The following is a 10,465-nucleotide window of genomic DNA, read 5'->3' as shown; positions in this document are numbered from 1 at the left end:
ACTGAGTCTTTATGATACTCTTGATCTTTAGGAAAGAAACTGCAAGAATGTAATTTTTCTTGGCTTTAGATGCTCTATAGCCTATATTTGTGATATTTGTGATATATATATATATATATATATATTTGTGATATATATATATATATATATATATATATATATATATATATATATATATATATATATATATATATATATATATATATATATATATAATCACACACACACGGACTGATTATATTATAACATCATACTGTATTATAAGTTATTGTGTATTATGTTATATTGCTATACTCTAGGCTATGTGCTACATACTGTCATACTGTATCGCAACATTCAATATGCATCTCATATTCTATACTTTCTCGTCATGTACCATAATGTATCATACCATGTTAATATGACATTTACATGAGTTTACTACATCAAAGATCAGAAAGGCAGTACAAAAACAAACTGAATATTACAATATTTACGGTACTCGCCTTCCTTTCATTTTCAACGCCCCGCTACTCAGGAACATTCGGTCTTTGGGAACTGGACGTCACATCCGGTCTTTTTTGGGCTTCGCAGGGCTCCAGCATGGCCGACACCGGTGTGGTGGAGACACTTCTACAGCGGATTGAGAAGGTGGACGATGGCGTGGACAGCCTGGAAGTGGCTAGCAGCCTCGGGGTGGACCACCAGGTCATAGTCGGAGCCGTGAAGAGTCTGCAGGCTCTCGGCGACGTGAGTAATCCTGACTGCGGAGCAGCGGAAGTTAGGCTGTCACCGTCAACACTGTCCGTTCACTGAGACTGATGCAATAAGGACGGCTCGGTTAAAGAGACGACACCTGTCAGTCAGAAGTGTTTGGAGAGCCGTGTTTAATCAGCCCACCATTGTGTGACATTGATGAGATTGAGCCAGTCAGGATGAATATTTACACTGATAAAGTCGCTTTAAAACGAGCTGACGGTCGTGTCTGTGCCCTGTTGTCCAGGTCATCTCAGCCGAGCTGCGCTCCTCCAAGCGGTGGGAGCTGACGGAGGAGGGCACGGAGATAGCCGAGCAGGGCAGCCATGAAGCCCGGGTCTTCAGCTCCATCCCGCTGGAGGGTCTGGCACAGAGTGAGCTCATGGTGAGTGCTGCAGGTGGACAGGTCAGGTCAGGCGGAGCTCAGTATAAGGGGAAAACTAGTGGAAACATTCATGTGGATTTGGGTTCAGGTGTAAACACAACGGGCCAGTACCTGCTGTTAAAATAGCGTCCTATATAACTTCTATCAAGAATGTCTTCATGAAGCATGAAGGTCCATTTGACTGGCACATTGATTAGATAATTACCTGTAAGGATATCCAACTGTTTGTTTATCCAAGCGATTAATCCCCTCTCTGTTTTGACTGTTTATGAAACAAACAAACCAACAATACTGACAAATAATCAGATTAATCCATTATAAAATAATTATCAGTTGAAGCTCTAAATTGATGTTCACATTGCCTCAGTTTAGTTTGCGATCTTCCAACACAGAAAGGCTTATGTGGTGGAAGGATGCCACCAAAATTATTCAAAATCTTTGCATTGACTGCAGCCTGTTAAAGCCTCACCTTTTTTTCTAATGCAAAACATGTTCACAAAATGAGAATAAGATTGAATCTTTTGTATTTTGCACTTGTTGGAAGTAATTTTCAGTTTCCCAATTAAAATTAGCAACCTTTTGGTTCTGGTTAGGTAGCCAGTGAATAGTATTCATCCACTCTGTCTTTTATATTTGTTCATGTACATGTGTTTGAAGAATATACTTAAAACCTGAAACTGTTGACCCTGTTGAAAAAGCTAAGGGTCGACCAGTTTGGCTATTTCAGGACAGATACCAGTTATGAAAAATCAAGAAGACTGGACACCAATATTTAGGACATATATACATTTGCAATAAAAATGTACAATTTACTCCAACACTATCCTTAAGTGCAATGCTGAGGTGCTTTATTTGAGTATTTACATTTTCTGCTACTATTCTAGCCTATTTTAATAGGCTATTAACATAGTGATCTAGTGTGATGTTACCAATCAGATATTGTTGTGGGTGAGCCAAAGTGGCACATTTTTAAATTAGATTTATTTCATCTGCAGTGTGAAAGAAAAGTAACTGAAACTGATGAGCTGACAAATACTGAGTACCAGCCTGGTAATCGGCCAGGGCTGACAATCAGTCAAACTGGAAAAAAAAAGTTTTATAGGTAGAAAACAAAACAAGTCTTTGCTAAACCACCTTTTTCCTGTTCGGAGAAAGCATCGTTATGACAGTAAACAACTGTCCATCCTATCCCACTCCCACAGTTCATCAGAAATTCTGAACGTTTTTGTGTGTTTCTTGAATTGTTGTCTATGATCTCTCTAACTTTTCTCACTCTCTTCTACAACACAAAGAATTGACCTCCAGTGTAACTTGGTACAAACTGTACATCGATATTAAACATTTGTTTGCAGTCAATCTGTTAAGTGTTACTTTCCTTAAGTAAACACAGAATGGAGTGCACATGCTGTTTCATTTGTGGTATATATATCATTGACAGTGTCATCTTCCTGTGTTTCTCCCTGTGCAGAAACTGTCCTTTGGGAAGATCGGCTTCAGCAAAGCCATGTCCAACAAGTGGATCAGAGTGGACAAGGCCCATGAGGGCGGCCCAAGGATATTCAGGACTGTATGTGACAAGTTTTACCTGTTATCATGGCTTTTGTTATCGGCAGTCCCCACTTTAAACAAGGGTGTGTGGTTATGTGTTGGTCCCCAGGTGGAGAAGATTGAAGACCAGGTCAGAGAGAAGCTGCTTCTGGTAAAGAAAGGAGACATGACTCAGCTGGAGGAGAAGGAAAAGAATGAGCTGAAGAAGAGGAAGCTGCTCTCTGAGGTGTAAGTCCACACACTGTAATACACAAGTGGTGATTGTGTCCCCTTTTCTGCCAGTAGGTGGCAGTAGGAGCTTTGTCGTGGCTCAGCGCTTACCTTGCGGTTCGGGTCATGAAGATGTTCTCTCCCTAACAACACAGTCATTGAATAGTGTGGTGGGAACACATTGTAATTGTTCTGATGCATCCTGTTGCCGGCATTTGTTATGTAACTCTTTAGGAGTTTGCCAAAAATATGGGATTGTGTCTTCTTTTTTCTGTGGTGCTGTGGCTGACCGACACGGTGCCAGACGGACTCCTTCCATTTTATAACACAGTCAAGCTGTTTTTATTGTTCCCATAGAGCAGGATGCAAAGTATGTTGTGTACTGTGTGGTTTTGCGAGGTATATCAAAGAGTTTTGCTCACATATGTACAACAACACAGGGGGTGGCAGGCTTGGAACAGTCTCTTGAGAATATTTCCTCCTGGAAGGAAAACACCTTTGGGAGATGTCTATGTTGGAGCTTAGTGCACAGCTGCAGATAGAGACGAATGGAAACGAACCTGTTTTAAGGTTCCCAACAGTCAGAACTTGCAATTTAAGAAGGAACTAGGGAATTGTTGCAGAAAAATGTCAAAGATCCTGTTACACAAGCAGTTCCTAAACTTATATCTGTGTCCCAACTCCTAATATCATATGTAAGATTTCAGACTTACACTTCTATAAAGAGGCCTCTGAGCTTCCAGATGTTCTTTGGATGAGACAGAGGACTCATCTGGATGATTTCGTGAGTGTGTCTGTACAGTTTGAGGCACTGAGGGGAAGCTATAGATTTTATTTTAATTGAGGGTGAAATGTTTGGTTGATTAGTTGCTTGGCTCATTTTTAGAAAATGAATCTGGAACTATTTGATAGTATATTGATTCTTTAAATCATGCAAAAAAGACATTCTCCGATTTAAGCTTCTCAAATGTGACAGCCCTTTGGCATGTATGACAACACATTGATTTTAGATTTGGTCGGAGTAATGAACCCAGGTGGAGATGTCATTTTGCACTTAAGGAAAAGCCGCTGGGCATTTTCACTGTTTTCTAACATTTTATAGACAAAATGATAAACTAGTTAATCAAGAAAAGAATTAATCAACAGTCTATAAAAGTACACTTCATCATCACAAAACAACACTTTTAATATAGAGTAGATCAGTCACTTTATTCCTAATATGTTTTTACTTGTGAAATATTAATCTCAAATTATGATACTATCTTTGAATAATCTCAAAGTATCTTAATGTCAGTTTAGTTCTATTTGAATATCATAAAGGGACAGTTACACATTAATGTGTTGAAGTGTACATTTTTTTTAAGAATACAACTTGCAGATGAAGCAACTGATACATAAAATGTCATGGGTACAGTCAGCAAGTCATTATAAAGATGTAAACATGATGAGGAACCTTTAACGTCAGAATGCACGTGGATGAGAACATTTTAGATTTTGGTTTTGACACACACGAATGTTCTGGATTGATACCAAGGGGCAGATTCTTCCAAAATCCTCTTACTCAGAAATCTCTCATACTCTGGTCGGCAGGCCACAGATGTACAGAGCTGATGTAACTAAGCATCTTTTTCCTGAGGGAAGATATTACTGACATGACTGCAGTGAGGTTTACTAAGTAACCAAACCCGTCTTCACATGTTTTTGATTTTTTCTTTTCTAAATCCTTTTCATAGATGCACTTTAAACACCCAGACACACACACACAACCTCCTATATTCACATTTACATGAGACATTATGGAGAAACTGTTGAGAGCAGATTCGTCATTGGAGTTCACATAAAGCTATTAGAAACACTATTATGCATTTCAGTATAGCACCACCAAACAGCTGCTTGGACAACAACAGTTGTCACATAAAAGTCTGACATATTCATAATGAGGATCACTCATAATGTCTTAATTCTTTCGTGGTCAGGACGGTGAAGTCGTACTGGATCTCTAAGGGCAACTCCTTCAGCACGACCGTCACGAAGCAGGAGACGGAGCTCACCCCTGAGATGATTGCCAAGTGAGTAGAGTTGGTACTTATTAAGTCTGGAATGTGCTTTAATGTCTTCTGAAAGGTATAATTTAAAGGATTTGTTGGTTTTCTGTCTGTGAACAAACACACCAGACAAAAAGAGAAAGAGAGGCGTTGGCTGATGGAGCCAGGGAAGAGAGTGATGTAAGCCGAAGCAAAGCAGTGAACCAGCAAAATAAAGTGTTGTGATTGTTTCAAGGTGGATGCAGCTAAGAAACGATTCAAACATGGCAAAATACAAAAAAAAAGTGGGAATACATGCAAAGGGCAGGGTCCCTGCAGATCCAGACACCTACACACACTCTAGCGGGTCATAAGTGATGATTGAGAGGGATTACTTTGTATGAGTCTATGCACTGTCATCTTTGTGGAAAATCCCACACATTACACCTTCACTACATCTATAGAATGTGTCCTGTCTGTCCTCCTCTATCTGTCAGTGATGGGGTGCAGGACCTCAGACAGTGGACACAGAGAAACCGCTGCCCATAAAAGGGGACGAGTCCAAAGATGAGGACTCTGTCCTAAAGGCAGGGCAGGACAAAAAAGTGACTGAACAACGTAACAGAAGCGAATGATTCATTCAGGCCCACATTTGGCCATAAGGTGGAGATGTGCAATATATCTGCATGTCCTGGAAAATGTTTAATATTACTAGGTAACAAAGTTATCTGAGATATTAAACATTTTCATTCTTTTTTCGGTGTTGCTTTTCTGATGAGAAGTCATGCAAACTAACAGTTGCTTCTAGTGTCTTTTCATTAACGAATCTGTCCTTAATGTTCATTTGAAGTCAACATTCAAAGCTAAACAAATGTATGTTAATGAACATTTTACCTGTATAATGTATTCTTTATGTGAGGTACTTTAAGATAAAGACTAAGTGAATAAATAATGTACACAGTCATAAAACAGTTCATACTGTTTTGTTGTTGAGCATGAGTTACAATGTCAGAATGTAAAAAAAAACAAAAAACTTGTGCATGAAATTATATCACAGAGGGGATTTGGCTAAAAGCAGCATCCAGATGTTCTCTGCCCAAAATTTAAACTGAGGCTGCTTTGACTTTTTGTGTTCACCATAGATTTGATGCTCTGTCATCTCAGCTGCAGATTAATCAAATAAATTGGGGGGAAATATTATGTCACCGGATTATGATACATAGTGACTGTAAAGAAGCAAGCAACACTGTAGTTTATCAACACAGCAGAAGTGAAAGCAGCAGTCAGTCGTCTCCTTCTTCTTCTCTTAACTGCTCTACGTTATTCTTGCCTGTGTTTCAGTGGCAGCTGGAAAGAGAAGAAATTTAAGCCCTACAACTTTGAGGCCCTGGGCGTGGCCCCTGACTGTGGCCACCTGCACCCGCTGATGAAGGTGCGCACACAGTTCAGGCAGATCTTCCTGGAGATGGGGTGAGTGTCTGTAAACATCACAGTGAAATAAGCCATCTTACAAACACATGCATAAATAACACATAAAATAAACTCTCTGCTTTCTGTAGTTTCACAGAGATGCCAACCAACAACTTCATAGAAAGCTCCTTCTGGAACTTTGACTCCCTGTTCCAGCCCCAGCAGCACCCAGCCAGAGACCAGCACGACACCTTCTTCCTGTCTGGTGCGTGTCATACATTTATATCTCTGAATCCCGTCGCTTTACATCCTGTCCAACTTGTTTCTGATGATCATTTATTCCAAACAAAATATTCCAGACCCAGCACTCGCCCATGAGTTCCCTCAGGACTACCTGGAGAGAGTGAAGAAGGTCCACTCAGAGGGAGGCTTCGGTTCACAGGGGTGAGGCGGAATCACACACTCGCATAACAAGGAACAGTATGGCTGCTTTCCCTACGTACTACAGCAGGCACAGTGAAGCCTCTGAAATAACATTATCTATCTATGTCCTCTGTTTCAGGTACAAGTACGACTGGAAGATAGAGGAGGCTCAGAAGAACATCCTCCGAACGCACACTACAGCAGTCAGCGCACGCATGCTGTATAAACTGGCACAACAGGTGAGTTACACACTCCAGCTTAGCTAAATATAGATGAATTAATTGCCACTGCTAACAGCTAGGTATTTGGGAGCAGGCTGTTTCTGGGAGTCAAAAACAAAACGACAGACTTGCAAGATTTTGCTAGAATGTAAAATATCCAGCCTGTCATTCTTCAGCTGTTTTGTAGCCACCTACAGAGAGCAAGCTGAACCCAGCATGCCTTTCAGCAGTGTAACCCCTCTTAATACACACCATGGTGTGCTCCTGGCAGTACTAGTTGAGATTGAGCACTTCAACACTGCACATCCTTGGGTCCTGTGAAGAAGATCAGATGAACAGTTGTCAGGATAATTGCAGCCAGGTTTCTTTTGTGCAAAGCCTGAAACCAGAGGACAGAGGACAGGTGCCAGTTACAGCAGCATGTAGCTTTGGGCTGAGTCGTTAAAAAATGGGTGTAATGTTCAGATATATTTTAACTATATAGCCGATGTACTGTACATGTATTGTCATGATGCTCCTCTTTCTCTCTGTCCCACCACCTACATGTCCAACCGTCTGCTCAACCACCAGGAGAAGTTCACCCCCGTCAAGTATTTCTCCATCGACCGGGTGTTCAGGAACGAGACGTTGGACGCCACCCACCTGGCCGAGTTCCATCAGATAGAGGGCGTGGTGGCCGACTATGGACTCACACTGGGAGACCTCATGGGTGTCCTCCATCAGTTCTTCACCAAATTAGGTCAGCAGGACTCCATGACACTGTTAATATGACTCGATTAATAACTAAGAAGCCAGGTACATTAGTTTATGATTGGGCTAAATGCTTCATGTATTCCTGAGGGGTAACTGAACACTTAACACAGAACAGACATAAACACACTTTGATCAGCCACTGATTGTTGTTGTTGCCCTCAGATGTGTTGTTGAAGCCGCACAAATCTGACCTCTGTTGCTTCTTTTCCAGGAATTACTAAGCTTCGCTTTAAGCCTGCCTACAACCCGTACACAGAGCCCAGTATGGAAGTGTTCAGCTACCATGAAGGTAGAGTACAACTATCTCAGATCATCCATGACTGCTGACACTCTTTTAGTTGAACTGGCTGCTGCTTTCCCTGGCTTATACACAACACCTTCCAGGAACATATTCATTTCCTCTGTTTTTTGTTTAAGCCAGCGAATAAATATACAGACATAGGAGGGTGGGTTTCCCAATGTTTTTATAAAACTTAACAAAAAATCGTTTGCCATACAAAGGCACATGGCATATATTGATATTTAATCAAACACATGTAGAAATGTCAGATTTGAGATTTGAACAGCTAGCAGAGTATAACTCACTTAGCCTTAGCTGAAACCAAAACAAAATGTACTCCTTTGTCTTTCCCAAGATATTATCTGCAAATGAAAAGTATACATTCTGATGAACTAACCTCTCAGTAATTCCATTTCTTGTTCTCCAACTGATTTAGTCAGCATCTTAATCCAGTCATGTTGGAAGAAAACTGTGTGAGACTAGTTAAATTAATTTCACATGTTGAGGTCAGGCCTCCTTTAAATCAAATATTTGAATGTAATTAATTGTAAATGAATGTATTGTTTTAAATAAAAATATTTATAATAGATTGGCAGAAAGACATATAGCATAACAGAGGGACATTGAATCCCTTCCTACCATGGACTGAAAATAATAAACAGAGTTTTTTTGGTAAACAAACTCCTTTTATATGAACAAGAATTTTGTCAGTAGTTCCTGAATTTTCTCCTCACATTCTGTGAGGATTATCCAAAGACAGCGTGCAAATGCATTTTTGGCTCTTTTTAAGTTGAGACAATTAACGAAGGTTTCCATCTCTTCTTTCTGTTAGAGGTTGCCGGTAATTTTGAACCATATTTTTTTTCTCAGTGTCGCTGCTTCGTTAGATTCTGCCCTCTGCCAGTTCTGATCTGTTGTTTTGGTTGTCCCACCAACTGTGTATAATTTCTCTCCTTAAACACAGGACTGAAAAAGTGGGTGGAAGTAGGAAACTCAGGCGTCTTCAGACCAGAGATGCTGCTGCCCATGGGTCTTCCTGAGGATGTGTCAGTAATTGCCTGGGGACTGTCTCTGGAGAGGTGAACACCGACACATTACGCTCACAGAAACACGCCATGAATCAGTTTCATACGGACAGAACACAAATTGTGTTCAGTGCTATCAGTCATTTTGACAGTTCTTAACGTACCTCCATTTTATCCTGCTGGCGCTTTTGAAATTGGGAGCATATCTCCATATCTTGTTGCTAATCTCTCAGATTTTCCATTTGTGACTTTGTGTGATTCAGTCTGTCTACAGACGTCATCAGTCTGAATTCACTGAGCTCACATCTGACCCACATTTCACATATTTAGTTTTGTTGTCTGAAGATGAATATTTCTCTTTATGAATGATTTCACTGTATTATTAACATCATTTACTGAGATTATTTCATGTTGGATTATGGACTTTATATGTCATTGTAGACACTTTGGCTATTTACAGCCAATAGAAAATCTTTAGTTCATTTGTTACAGTCGAAGGCATTACATTTCTCTTAGACACATATAAACCAGCCTAGTGTTTAATTTTAATTCCACAAAACGACTTCTTTGTTTTAAGGGACACCTCGCCACAGGGTCATTTGGTGGTGGAACGCCAAAGAATATTTCTTTAAATGCAGTTATATTTGAGTTTTAACTGGGGTTAACTGTCATGCTTAATACCTAATGGAGTGAGTGAACTGGGAAAGGCTGTGTAATCCACGCAGAGTAATCCCCCGTCTTCCCTCGGTTGCTTTCGCTCCGACCTGTCAGACCTGGCATTAGATACAAAACAGACACTTTTGCTTCTGTTCTGCTGCCTTTTTGCACAACAACTGTTGCTCACTCAGCTCTCTCCTGTGACCCGCAGGCCCACGATGATTAAGTACGGCATCAACAACATCAGAGAACTGGTGGGACACAAGGTGAACCTACAGATGGTCTACGACAGCCCCATCTGTCGACTGGAGTCCTGAGCTTCACCCTTTACCACATTTATTTTTGATGGACCCGACTTTCCTTTACCCCCTCATTTCTACATCTCCCTTGAGAAAGCCCTCCACCCTCTGCTCATTCCTGCCAGTCCAAGCTCGGCCAGTTTAAACCAGTTGGTCTGAAAGCAACCAGCACAAAAAGAGGGTCTGTTTTCCCAGCAACACTTAAAACAGATCACAGCAAACATGTTTCTCAAAGGGCTTCGACACACAGGAGCAGCATCTGTATGAACTTTATGCTGCCATGCAAAACATCAGTGGGAGTCTCAACTTAATTACATACCACCGTTTTTTTTACATGACCCCACCCCAGTTACTACAGGAAATTACCTACTTGTACAGGAAAAAATACTTTTGCAATGTAACAAATGTACAATTAAAGGCTTTTCCAAATACCACTAAAACCTGATTTGTGTGTTTGTTATCATAAACTTAGAATCATATGGATTTATGTGCCGT

General features: G+C 40.6%; 1 protein-coding gene and 1 long non-coding RNA gene across 2 annotated transcripts; one reads left to right on the top strand and one right to left on the bottom strand.

Moving 5' to 3' along the window:
• Nucleotides 1-522: 522 nt before the first annotated feature.
• On the top strand, nt 523-10,405 carry farsa (phenylalanyl-tRNA synthetase subunit alpha). The gene is made up of 13 exons (XM_037090104.1): nt 523-729; nt 983-1,120; nt 2,589-2,687; nt 2,778-2,896; nt 4,855-4,947; nt 6,244-6,372; nt 6,462-6,577; nt 6,672-6,756; nt 6,875-6,974; nt 7,527-7,695; nt 7,921-7,998; nt 8,954-9,068; nt 9,883-10,405. The coding sequence occupies exons 1-13, from the start codon at nt 583-585 to the stop codon at nt 9,986-9,988; spliced, it is 1,494 nt and encodes a 497-aa protein (XP_036945999.1). The 5' UTR covers nt 523-582; the 3' UTR covers nt 9,989-10,405.
• On the bottom strand, nt 6,981-8,946 carry LOC119014700. The gene is made up of 3 exons (XR_005073054.1): nt 8,387-8,946; nt 7,500-7,715; nt 6,981-7,271 (listed from the first exon to the last, which is right to left on the bottom strand). It is a non-coding gene; the product is annotated as an uncharacterized LOC119014700 (long non-coding RNA).
• Nucleotides 10,406-10,465: the final 60 nt, after the last annotated feature.

This window comes from Acanthopagrus latus, chromosome 23, assembly GCF_904848185.1.
Source record: "Acanthopagrus latus isolate v.2019 chromosome 23, fAcaLat1.1, whole genome shotgun sequence".
NCBI lineage: Eukaryota > Metazoa > Chordata > Actinopteri > Spariformes > Sparidae > Acanthopagrus > Acanthopagrus latus.
This window is presented reverse-complemented; position numbering and strand designations above follow the sequence as displayed.